The 14,001-nt window shown below is 36.7% G+C and overlaps 1 protein-coding gene across 1 annotated transcript in view; it reads right to left on the bottom strand.

Moving 5' to 3' along the window:
* Nucleotides 1-14,001, bottom strand: part of RUNDC3B (RUN domain containing 3B) — a 57,285-nt gene that overhangs the window by 25,406 nt on the left and 17,878 nt on the right. The window contains exons 4-7 of the mRNA XM_068934711.1: nucleotides 13,516-13,601; nucleotides 8,547-8,636; nucleotides 5,533-5,613; nucleotides 3,596-3,764 (exon numbers count right to left, since the gene is read on the bottom strand). Coding sequence (XP_068790812.1) covers nucleotides 3,596-3,764; nucleotides 5,533-5,613; nucleotides 8,547-8,636; nucleotides 13,516-13,601 — 426 coding nt within the window. The remainder of the gene's footprint in view (nucleotides 1-3,595; nucleotides 3,765-5,532; nucleotides 5,614-8,546; nucleotides 8,637-13,515; nucleotides 13,602-14,001) is intronic.

Genomic DNA, 14,001 nt, shown 5'->3' with positions numbered 1-14,001 from the left:
AATTTTGCATAGTCCTTGAAGCTTTCAAAAAACGTTTAACACTTGTATATGCACTTGTATATGTATATACGTATGTATATACATATGTTAGACATGTTATTAGTTAAAAAAAAAAATAGTTTTTGTAGAGCCACAAAACAGGCATAGTCATGTTGAATAAATGACCAAGTTTCACACTAGCTGGTCAGGAAAATGCTAGTAACATAATTCACTGCCATAACAATGATTAACTGACTAGAGCATCGGTCATACAAGGAGGGGCTGAGAGCTGCAACTATTCAGCCTAGAGAAAAGAAGGCTCAGGGGAGACCTTATCAACATGCATAAATACCTAACAGAAGAGCATAAAGAAGATGGAGACAGACTCTTCTCAGTGGTATCCAGTGAAAAGACGAGAGACAATGGGCACAAACTGAAACACAGGAAGTTCTGTTTAAACGCGAGAGAAAACCTTTTTACCGTGAGGGTGGTCAAGCACCAGAACAGGCTGCCCAGCGAGTCTCCATCCTTGGAGACATTCAAAACCCAATTGGACACAGTCCTGAGCAACCTGCTCTAGTTTACCCTGCTTTGAGCAAGGGGGGTTGGACTGGAATAAACCTCTGGAGGTTGCCTAACCACAATTATTCTATGATTCTGTGATTACATACAGTTCCATCCCCACTGGATATATTTACATGTGATAAGAATTGATTTTTGCCTCAGTAGAAGTTGCAAGGAGTCTTGAGAGCTTCTCAGTATGCCTAGTTTTGTCCAGTCAAATGTTACTGTTATCCGGACTGTTAAGGCACTACTTAGAGCTCTTAGTAGTGCTTTGAAAGTACTAAATGATACATTAGAACATATGTAAATTTCCTGGCTCTCAGAACTGTCAAATAAAAATTTTACCAAAAAAATTTAGATGTGTAACATCAGTAACAGAATATTATGAACAGTAAAAACCTGTATCTATAGTGACATGGGAGATGTATCCCACTAGTGAAAGCATACAGAATTCCAGTATAAACACTACATAAAGAATTTCACAGAATCATATAATTTGGGAATCTACCACATGAAAAATGAACAGCTTATACCACTCCAAAATAAGGAAGGAATGATTTCCACATAACAAATGAGTAAACTATGATTCATTAATCTGGCCAAGACACAACTTGGAAAACACAACTTGGAAAAGACAAACCCCTCCTATTTCCTGGGTGGCATGGAGAGGGCAGGAAGGAACTCACTGTTCATCATTTTGTAAAATACAAGAACTAGGCACCATGAAATGAAATAGGAGCCAGATTCAGAAGAAGGAAAAGGAGGTGGCTCTTCGCACAACAGATGGCAGATATGCAGAACACTTTGCCAAAAAAAATTATTTGGATGCTAAAAATTTACATGAGCTCAAGGGGATACTTGACAAGTATTTGGAAGACAGATTCTTCGCAGGTTACTAAACTGACAAACCTTATCAGCTTCAGGAAGTCCCTGAGCTGATATGAGTTGGCCAGTAGAGTACTAGAGGAAAAATATTACATAAACATTTGCTCTGGTTTTTAACCTTCCCTACAAATCTGTTTTTGGCAAGGAACCAAGACAGGACACTAGGACAGATGGATCTTTGGTCTGAACCTGTATAGCACTACTGATCCAATAGGAGCAGTGCCAGAGTTTACTTTATTACAGTAACACCAGATGATATTCCACCTATCAAACAACTCACAGAAGACACAGATACCTTGGATCTCACCTGAAATCCAGCCACTTGTCATATCATCACCTTGGCAAATATCATTCACCTGTAGTATTAATGACTGTGGTAGATATACTTACTTTGCAGGCATGAAAGGATTTTATGTTTGTGTGTGCAAAGTGAATGACAACAGGGTAAAAGAAGGATGTATCAGACTATTGGTCACTAAAATTATTCTTGTTTTTTTGTCACAAACATCCAGTTTTTCCAATACACAATGTCAGAAAGTCTCTTGTATTTGAAATAAATGTTCTACCTCTGATTAATTGGTACCTACTGCACCGAGTGCAACTCAATTGCTGTTGCGCTTTATTGCCATGAAAAGGGTTCTGAAAAGCGAAGGAGAGAAACAGTCAAGAAAGGAGCTCTATCTCATAGTTCATCTTTAACCTCTAATAGCCATTTGTTCAAGTTACGATAGAGCAGAGATAGCTGAAGTGAATTAAAGAAAAATTTGACAGGCAGGTCCTAAATGAAAATTAGACAATGGAAAATTTTCTGTCTGATGGAAGAAAAAGTCACTTTGCTGTGGTAATTCTGGAGCCGGAATTCTAAAGGAGGATAACTAAGAAGGCAGCAACTGCTGTCAGAGTAGCTATCCTTCAGAAGGCTGCACTAACTGCAAAGTCTTCAAAGAGTTAAAAGATAAAACTGAATTGAATTCACCTCTACACTGACTGACCATAGAAGTTAGTAGTTCATTAATGCTGCAAAGAATACTATGATTTGCTTATTTTAATAGTAACGCTCAAAAATTTGAACTACTCAATATCAGATAAGCAGATGAAAGTAGCATCCCACAAGAGAGAAATGTTTCCTGTTCTTAGACTCGTGAATAAATTGAAACCTCCACTTGCTGTTACAGCCACTGAAGATCTTTGTGCTTTTGTAGAAGTAAAGTTTCCTAGTGATTTTGGCTAGTGGATTTGGACAGCATGTTTCAACATTGTTTCTACAGATATCTGTCTCACAACTTTGATAAGGCATAGTAATCCGTCATTCCTTGGAAATGAACAATCTGGATGTAGCAAGAAAAATAAAACATCCACTTATTTTATTCCCTTCAGTGCTTCTCCAGAGCTGCTGACATTTTCCTCATTAAACCCTCAAATATTTTACAATCTTCAGGAAAAAAGAGGAGTTAAAATTGATCCTATGTTTTTATCTAGAAACAGTCTTAAACTATAGGTCTTTTTAAAAACCCATCTCAATATTACTAAGACGACAGTTTTGCTTTTGGTTCCTAGGCAGTTTTCTCTGCTGTTCATTTTTGTGTGCTGTAGGACTAAATGTTAAATTTTGACATCAGTACCATCATCAAAGCCTTCCATTGGGAGTTACCTATGTCAACAAACTTCTATAGTAAGCCTCTAAGGAAGAGGAAATCCCTGTGGACAGTCAAGTTCACTTCAAACTAACAACCTAATAGCTTCAGAGATACGCTGCCTGTAGCCTTGAATTGGGAAGGAAGAGTGAGAGCTCCTACATGAGACTGTGAAATCTGACATCTGCATTATTATTCTCTTCCCGGTCCCCAAACTTTTTTCCTTCAAATCAGTGAACAGAGTCACTTAATGTAATTATTACTCAAGAAGCTCTGAAAATTGTGAAATGTAAGACACTTTAAATGAAGCCAAATAGTATGTTTTTCAACCTTTACTTAACCAAATGGTGGTGTATCCAGGTAAGCGTCTAGCAAATCTTTCTATCATCTCTAAATTAAAAATAACAAAGATAACTGTATTTATTATATTCCTATACACCTATAAAATCCTAATGCCTCAGTCAGTCACAGTTATATCTGAAGCACAAAGCACACTTTGGCTGTATCATCACCACACAAAACTGATCTTTTACCTTCTGTTCCAATGCAAGCCGATACTTCTGTTCTACCCTTTTGCATTTGTTGTACCAACTGTTTTCATCCATGATGAAAGGAGGACCAATGTTCTCTGGTGTACTGCCTTCACTGCCACTACTGCCCAGCGTTCTTAGCTCTTCTTCATCACTGCTGATGCTGTCAGAACTGAAGGATCACATTTATAAGCCAAATAAAAAACTGTATAGTTAAAAGATGTAAAATCCCCCTCAAAATTAACACAATACTACTCCTAAAGATACCAAACGCTCTGTAAAACAATAAGAACTGGAATGCTGGTAGGATAAACCACCAAATACAACTTATATTTCAAGCTTTTAATTGTATAGCCAACTAAACAATGGACAAAGATGTGCATTTATCTGTGGTCTTAGTCTAGTAGAACAGACAACTGTAGGCTGGGATAATCTCATGGAATATAAAGGGTCCATGCATTACAGTTAGTTATCTAAAGGAAGTGGTGACTTAATCTTTCCTTCACAAATTCATTTCTATTTGTTGTATTGTATTTGTTTCTAAAAGGCAGAACAATGAAAAAGTGGATAATATTATACTAAATCACAACGTAATTTAAATGAAAATTTATGGCATGGTTTTAGTGAGGATCATGTACCTGCTATTTCACAGAACAGAAAGTATGTCCCTAGATAGTATGCAGCTTCACTATTAAAATATCTCCTTAACTTCCAGAATCGGTGCCAGAGAGTTCAGACACCTGTCTCAAAGACAAGCGTTTTAATTTATCCCAGGACCCATGTGAAATCTTCCTTTACAACTACGCTTTCCACTGCATTAACAGTTCTCATTAGTTTTAAAGTAGTCAGATTCTTTCCACCCATAAATCTCCTAGAAGTATTTATAATAGAATGTTAACATTTTATCAAATAATTCATTATAAAAGAACCATTGAAATTTCCCATTGCTGATGTATATATTGGAAGTGCATTTTTCCATGCACTCAAGATGTGAATATACACATTAGCCTTCATTTCCAAGGTCAAAGAGTGGCTCAGCAATTTAAGCCTAAGAAATCCAATTCATTTCAATTTTAAAAAACAAGCCAATGACTCTGCTCTTTTCTGGCTACAATGATGGTCTATATATATCACAGTGCAATGGAGAGACAAATTTTCATTGCAATTTGGGGCTCCATTTCCTTCTTTTGCAAATTCCATTACTGACATGACATAAAGAGTTCCGAAGTGATGCAGTTCCACTTTATTGAACCATGCAATTTGTCATTAACACGTAAGCCAGTTACTGGCCTCTCCAGAGAGTAATTATGATGTTTCATGTTCAGCTGTACATCCTCAAGACTGCTCCTAACCCCTAAATGCTTTCCCCAACCTGGCAAGCCTAGCAACAGAACATATCCCATTAATTTCCATGTTTTTGGAGACACTGAATTGCTAACTGATTAGATAGTGATCGCTCTTTTCATTATTAGTCATGTGGCCAATCACAAAAGTAAAATGAAGCTAAAAGGTCAGATTATATACAGAATTGTTCATGATTATCTGCTAACTGTTCATTCTGCTCATCTGTCATACCTTACCACGTACATGGGTAGACACAGTTTTTATTCACAAAATAAGGCTTTTGTATTCTTTTAAGGCTATGGCTATAAAGAAAAGGCCTAAGAGAAAGGAGAACATGGCCTGGTGATCTTCAAGGAAACAAAAAATGTATTTGCTGCTGAACTGCAGATTCTAACCAAAGTTAGCATTAAGTTTACGCTTTGATGAGCCATGTAATAATTCCACCAGTCTGAAACAGCAAAAGGTAGCGAGGTGTATTGGTTTGTATTTAGAAACGCACCATATTGTTTTGGATATCAAATGAACAGTTAAGAGGCTTAGTATAAAGCAAAATCTTGCAAGTGAAATAAAAGAAACAGTCTAAAGATAAAAGGTACCTTTGGGTGAATTTCAGATAGGGTGTATAATCTATGACAGCTGGAAAGTTGCCATCCAATCCTTCACCCTTCAGACAAAAACTGATAAAATAGAGAAACAATAAGATTAAATCAAGAAAATGAAAAGACAATGATAGTTGAATCTTACCAATATGAAATTTCATTTTTCTTATTACTAAAATACTAAAGTTCTTTCTTAACTTTAACAGTGAAATCCTACCCAGTTGAGCTAAATTGTTTAATATTAAATGAAAGTCACTGCTCACATTATAGGATAATGAAAAAATCCCAACAAGCAGAAATCCCACATAATCCAGGAATAAATCAGGGCAATTGGTATAAACCTTGATGTTTAAATATTTGCTTTTATTCTGAAAACACAGATGGATTGCAAAAGAATAACAGAAGAAAGGAAAGTTAACTCAAGCAAGAGAAATGAGGAAAGACCAGAACTGTGGATGAGTTGGGAATCATAGGGAGTACTAAGATCATTTAGAATAAAATGTTTGCAGAGTGCTTATGTAACTATTATCCCACTTTTAAGTCAAAGATCAGTTCTGAAAAGTATTTCAGACTCTTTCTCTTTTCAAATATTTTCTGGTGTTGGGCTGCAGGAAGATGATGAACATTTTAGAAACTAACATTCACCAAACGCTCTTAAATGGCTGTAGCTTTATAAAGCTGTCATCTAGATTGTGTTCTTTTTGCACTGGATATAAAAGATTAATCATGTTTAATTATTGCAGAAGTGACAAAGTTAATTATGCTTCTACATGGCTCAAATTCCTCACTCTTCCTTTCTCTAGCATCAAAAAACATTTTCTAATAAGACACAGCTTCACTAACTTAGCGAGATGTGCCATTTTTGACAAAGCAGTTACATAAGGGGTATCTGAGAAAAACAGCTGAAGGGTATTTTTCAAGGAAAAAAAACACAATTATTTTAAGTAGCTTCTATTCCCAGCTTGCGGGGAGGGGAGGGAAGTTCCCTCTAGAAGTCGTGTTTACAGTTCTACACAGATAAGCCAAATCAACATTCGGAAAAAATATGAACTGAAGAGAGTATCTCAAATATAGAGTGCAAAGCAAGGCTACACCTTCTCCACCATTCAAACCACAACACAATAAATTATACGTGGCACAATTAAAATGCTCCTGTAGGACTATGCTCCTATTTTGCCAAGAAATTTTCTAGGCTCTTAAGAGTTCCACTGACAAAAACTTAAACATCTCTAAGGAGGACCAGTTATTACTTTGAATACGATTAAGAGATACCTATAAATGTGCTCATAATAGAAATCATAGGATAAAGGAAGAACAAGCACAACAGGAGGATTAGCACCACTCATATAACTAAGCTCTTACAAAAAAGTATGTATCACTGAGGCTTAGAGGAGACTGACAGTCAATTGCTGTATACAGGAGGATTTCCATATTGCAGACCTAGTCCTGCTATGCTTCTTATTCATTTATAGTTATACTCCTTCACGTATAGAGCTAATAGGCAAGCAGTTTAATTTCACACAGTGTAAAGCTTAAACTAATAAAATCTAGCAAGATTTGAATTTGCTGTATACAAGACTAGCTCTCATCACCCTGCAGCACACTTCCATTCCCCCAAGACATATGCTGAGGATGCAGTTAAGTCAATCTAATGACTAAATGCTGGCAAAGCAGGCTATCTTGCTTTTCTACCTTCTTTCCCCCCAACTCCAAATCAGAGGTTCCCTTTCCCACCCCTTACAATGGTACTGGCACTTATCTGACCCCACAGTGAGACAGTTCAGCAGCTAGACCTAAATTATTTATTTTTTTCCTTTAGCATCCAGCTGCAGTTCCCCAGGCAGCTGAACTAAAGGCTCACTGCCACCAGAAAGGAAAGACATTACTCAACCCTTTTTTCCTTTCCTACTCCCAGCCTTATGGTCCCACCATCTCTGCCACTAATAGATGCTTTTGAACCAAAGCAGCAAATGGCAAAAAGCTATCCAGTGTTCTTGTTGGGTATGTTTTTTACATAAGCTAGACTAAATCTCTACAGGCCTTTTGGCAACAGAGTCAATCACTAGTGCATCTGTTAAGAACGTACCACTTTCTGCTAGTTTATCTCCTAAACTGGTTTGCCACAAGGATCATTGCTGCTGCTGCAATGCACACATTAACAGTGTGCTGCCAGGAGAGTAAAGAAAAGCACAACCACTCTCCTTCGGCCCATGCTGTATGGTAAAACCACTTCCACAGTGGCTGTGTATGAGGTTAAGCGGGCCCAAACAAATATATTAACATTGCTGTGCGCTAGGCAGGTTAAATCTGTTCATCCACACTCTAGTCTTTATAGCTTGCTTTTCAGACTCATGACCTAAATTTCTTCTTGATTATTATCTCGAGTATGCCTGCACCTTCATAACCCTAAACAACACAGCATTAATCATATAGCAAAACACATAGAAGTCTGGCTAGAGATTTCAAAGGTGAATTAATTTAATCTGATAATACTTTGCAATTGCAGTTACTTAGAACACACATTAATATTAAAGAGTCATTTGTAAGTTACGCTTTTAAAAATCTAAGACTGCTAAAGATACGTAAACCTTCTACACATGAGATTACAAGGCTATTGTAATCGAGGAGCTATCGAGTAGCAGTGCATAACTCATGTACTCAATGTATTGAGTACATGCATGTACTCAATCGCATTGGTCTCCTTAAAACTTTGAAATAATTTTAAAAGATTCAAATGTCTGTAAGCTTCACTAAATATGTTTGATACATCCTCTATAGTAAAATTTTTGATAGTCTTTCTCCCATGCAACAAAGTCCTGAAAATAATGTAATCATGCAGCTATGTAAACTATTGTGCAACTTCCAAGAGCTATTCAAGATCATCTCACTTCTCAAACACATCAGTTTTGTCTCTCAAACTACCAAGAGAAGCTAGTAACGTTTTCCATAATGCATCTGTTTACAAGCATTTCCCTTGGAGCAATTTGTTATGAAGCATGCAAATTCAATACCTGAAATCAATTGCGTTGAGTCCCAGCAGCATACCAGCAAGCATATTTGCTTCTTCACCAAGAACGATCGCTCCATCTTCGTAAAATCTCCTTCAAGAAAAAAAAACCCCACCAGTTAACACCATTTTGTCCCAAGTAATAAGGTTTTTCATAGTTAACAGAAAACTGAGAAATCCAATGCAAATAAAAACAGCCCATGTGAACCCTGAGCGAATTTTTATTTCATTTCAAATAAAACAAAGAAATAAACTGCACACCAGAGAACACAGAATAAAAACTCAGACAAAAGCAAAAAGAATTTATAATATTAGCCCTAAGAAACAGTAAACGAGGATGGACAAAACGCAAAGAAAAAGATGAAGATCTCTTATACTTACTGCTGAAAGGAAGAATTTGCACTGCGTACATTCAAAGATTAATTATTCACTGATAATAAAAAAACCTGTTCTCTCTCAATTGTATTTGAAGGCTCTTTTAAGATTCAACATTCACTTTAATTTTCAGCACCTGATAATTTTTTTTTTTTTTAAGTATTTTTCACAAATCAGTCTCATTACAAATTAGCTGCTTTCCAGATAGTGTTCTTGTTCTAAGAATACCACATGCTGAAAAAAAGCCCAGAACGCTAGCACGTCCTTGCCTCCAACTCAAGATTTTAAATTACCTCAAATTAAAGAACTGTTTTCTAAATATAATTTTTGATTGTAAAACACCCATTGGGTAAAGTTTTAAAACTGAACACGCTGATCTCAAAATACTTACCTAGGAACTTAATGATCAGTACCTCCATTTTCTTTTCCATTTAATTGACTCTAATGGAACTATTGATAGGAACAACATTACGTGGAATTATAAGCAGAGTTAGATAAAAACAAGGTTTAGGACACCGTAACATTAAGTGCTGAACTGATACAAACTCACTATACCGATCAAACTTGTTCAGAATGAAAGAAATGACCTCTGAAAGAAAGAGGAATAACTTTGTATGTATGTCTGTGTATCACATATTACACCATGCTGACTGGCATTCCCTCTGTCTACAGGCCTTTTCTTAAGACCCTTCTTGTGCCTTAACTGTGCTTATCATTCAGAGATGATTGAGCTAGACGTCTTAGCCCTCTTTTCTGTGTCATTTGGACACTAAGTAGATTCAGACATTGCTGCTGGACCTACGCAGAGGTATTGGATCAGCTCAGAGTCCACATAAGAATCAGAAGAATTGTAGCATACCACACCACTGCCACTAAAATGCATCAATTAACAGACCTCAAGAAAAGTAAATTTATGCTCTGAAACAAAACTACAGGATGTAAAAAAAAAAATGAAAGATTGATGGGCCTGAAGAGTTTATTCCCCCTACTATAGGAGCCTGATCACTGCTTAAGTCAGGACATTTACATAATACAAGGATTATCTGTGAGAGATCCAGAGCTCTCCTTTTTTGAGTGCAGTTCGCTTGTATTGAGAAAAAGTGAAAACGAAGGTGAGTAGATGCAGAGAAGCTGGCACTTTCTTAGATCACAAGTGTCCCAAGAAGTTAATGAAAATCTAGAAACTGAACAGGTTCCTAAAACCTCACATAAGCAAGCTTGCTGTATAGTCCCTTTTCCACACTCAGGATTTTTTTTTTTTAAGTTTTGGTTTCTTCTTTCAGGGTTCCTTTCTTTATCACATTTTTCCAGCCAGAACCACATGATAGCAGTTCTGAGAAAAGAAACACATGTTTAGGATCAAATGCAGTATAATAAAGCTAAGCAGCCAGCTCACAAACTGTTCCTAGCTGAGATTTGAGGTATGGTCAATGCGTGAAGAATTACAAAAGTTAAGATTTACCTTAAGTCAGCAAGGTGGCATACTCTTCACATATCCTGATACAGGCAAATTTCTCTACAGAGCCTGTATTGGTCACAAGCTTGAAGACAAGCTTGTTCAGATATCTGTAGGTCCCCCAAAACTGTACAAAGTAACAGAATCATGGCACAGTTGTTTGGGCTCCTTTGGCTTAAGCACCCAATGTGAAGACTGTTTCAGAATGGCCACCAATAAAGCAATCTTTTTTTAGGCTATATTGTCCCCTCCAGTCCCATATCCTTTCCCACTTATTCCAATTTTATCCTGCCAGTCACCAAAGAAGCTACTTCCAGGTAGAAATGTTCCATGCACAAGGCAGGCAAATAGGACCCACAGTTGCCATGCATGGCCTTGTGATAAGAATTTGTACATAAGGGTAAGAAAGGCATTTGGTCTGTTTAGCAAAGTGGCAAGCAAATTTCATCTCCTGTTCAAGGAGTTCTTTGCAGCAGCAGAGGCAGAAAGATCACCACAACAGGCCTGTGCATTACAGCTGAAAAGAGGGAAACAGAGGGCCGTTCAGCACCAAAGCCAAGGAGAGGTCACTTACCAGAAACTGGGATGCAAAGTCCACCTACACATTCTAATAACGTATTATTTCAAGAGGTTGCCAGCTTACTGGTGACAACCTATCCTTTAGCCAAATACTGCCCTACCAAAAGCCCCATCCGTTTTAAGAACTGCATAAGACTACTGAAAAGCACTGAGGTGGTTTAGTGAGAGGCTGAGTTGACTGCAGGGCAAACATCCACAACAGACACATTTTGGGGCACAGCTCCAAAGACTTTTTGGACTCTGTTATAACGCAGAAGTCCTGCTTTCACAGTTTCATAACAGACATCCATTTGCTGCACGGAAACAAGATGTGCAAGTCGTTGGACGTTCTCAGCAGAAATAAGAGATCTAGGAGACTTCCTCAGAGCCTGATCTGGGAAGACAGAGATTAAAGAGCCCTGGCACCGACACTATAAAGTATTGACTCAGCTTTCTACCCCTTGACTTCCAAAAGGGTACCAGGAGGCTAAACTAGCCACTATCAAGAGTTAGAATACTAAGCAAGATGGACTTTACAGTCTGATTTGTGAACTGGAAACAATGCTCCCAGTACAAGCAGATTACTCATCTTTTCAGTGAGAGTTATAAAATCACTGCCAGGTACCAACTTGCATTGATGTTCATTATAGCTTGTAAATGGCACCTGGGAAGTGATCACACACAAAAGAGTAAGGCATACCGAAAATGGTGAAATGCAAATGCTGGTCTGACAGTGGTTATGTTTCTTTAATGACCTACAGCAATGCAGACTAAACAATAGCTCCCTTGGAAAACTCTCAGATCTTCTCTGAGTGCTATGCAGTTGGCATATCACAAAACAAAGGACAGTCTGCATTAACACATTAAAGTTTGTGCTTATCAATTTGACAGAAAAATTATGTGCCTGTCCTTCATCCAATCCCCACTAAGTGTTCTGGTAACATGCAGATCCAGCATTAATAACTGTACTGCTTCAGTAAAGGACTAGGCTTAAGATCAGGCACTTAAGCACAAAAGCCAGGTTTAAAAGGTGCTAACAGCACGATAAATGAGTCATATATATTATACATATACACACGTTTGATGATTATATATATATAAATTATACATACACATTACAAATATACATATAGCACAATATATAATTTAAAATGATAAAGCAAAGCACCATGAAAAATCAGGTCACTTATTAGGCATCTGAAACCTCATATGGGAAAAACATGTGTCCATTGTTGCTAGTAGATTTGAAATCCACACTACCAATCATTAATTTTATTAAAGATATTTTAGTTCAAAATAAAGTAAACATTGTACCTATTGTACCTGCAATACGAGAAATGCTTTCTAAAGCTCTACCACTGAAAGAACATTCAAATATTTGAAACATTAGCATGCTCAAATAAGTGAATTTGAAATTGCTAATAAAATAATACCACTGTTATCCACTAGCAAACAAACTGAACTACCAAACAGGGACAAGGAATGTACTACTTAACTAAATTGCTTGTGACCCTCCTCTTCCTCCTCATCTCCCCCTCAAAAACCCAAGTAACTCTTCATTCTGAAGCAACTTGAATAAATCTTTACCAGAAATAGCTTCTCTGCTTTACGAGCTTCTTGTTTACTGTAAGTGCAAGCAAAGCTGGATAAAATAAAGAAGACAGGACTGGAAACTTAAATAAAATGGGAAGTTAGGCTAGCTGTGTTTCAAAGTCATCTTAATATTGGCAAAATACATTGAGATCTGTGGACAAATAGTTTTACAAATAGAAATAATACTCTACATCAACAGAAGTCATTACAGAGAAAATTCTTATTGCTTAAATATTCCATTCAGGACATCTAAATCTTTTGCAGTTGAATGAAAGATACCACAACACGTTACAGGTGCAGCCTCACTCCTCTTTAGATGACCTCATTACAAATCTACAAGATGCCTTTGCTCTATGATAAAGCATCATATAATAAATATGTTCTCTAGAAGCAGTCCAAAACTGCGAGGATATTTTCTATTACAATGAATATTCACGTCCATAATAGCTTCGAACATCAGAGGGTACAACAAAAATACGTTATGCATTTTACAGATTATATCAAGAATCCTAGCCATGCCTGATCACAGATTCTGCTCTGTATGTCTCAGGTTTCCTGGAATTCTCTTCCTTTCTCCTTCAGGAAAAGTTTCTATAACTCTAAAAATTATTTTTTACTGAGTCTCTAGGGCTTTTTATCAATCATACTTAATTTTGAAAGGAACATCATATCTTCTATCCTTACCAGGCTACATTTTCAAAATTAGTTCCTTCTCTAGAAAGACTATGTTCTCTTTTGACCTTTCAAGAATTACATACAAATTTCCATATCGTGTTTTTAAATCATGAAAGGATGCACAACTTTCCAATTTTACCTGTGCTAACATCTGATCATTCAATATTAACTCCAGATACCTTTTACTAGTCTACATCTCTTCTACTAGTTACATCCTAGTCGTGTACAAATCAAGTGAAACATTCACTCCCAAACCTAAGCCCCTCCACTCAATCAACATTTGCTAAAATTTTGCATAAATACAAGTCTTAGAGACCTGGTTGTTTTGAAGTCTCTCAGAGCTGTGGAAATGTACTCAGATAAATGTTTTTCCATAAGTGCTACCCTGATCCAGGCTCGACCCTGAAAGAAAAAACAGATATCAAATATTTAAGTCTTATAGAATGAGACACTCTTAACTTTACATCTGACAATGAATAAAACTGAATTATCTGGATGAGACAAACCAATTATCAAATAACCACTAAGCAGAAATTGTTGCTAAAATGTAGTTAATTATAGAAATAATAAAAATAGAATATGGTTTTCTTAAAAATACATTTTATTGTTAAATTACATTCCAAAATTTGGAGAAACACAAAACAATGTTTTTGTTCTAATTATACTCTCCAACTTTTTAAGACTCTCAAGTGCACAACTGCTTGCAGATCAGGGCAGAAAACTTTTCATTTCAAGGACAATGGTATTGGAAGTGTCAAATCACTTCCACTGTGAAAGCAGCAGTAACCCATGTAAAGGTGAC

Source organism: Struthio camelus, chromosome 2, assembly GCF_040807025.1.
Source record: "Struthio camelus isolate bStrCam1 chromosome 2, bStrCam1.hap1, whole genome shotgun sequence".
Classification (NCBI taxonomy): Eukaryota; Metazoa; Chordata; class Aves; order Struthioniformes; family Struthionidae; genus Struthio; species Struthio camelus.
Note: the sequence above shows the minus strand (reverse complement) of the source record. Positions and strands in the feature narration are given on the sequence as shown.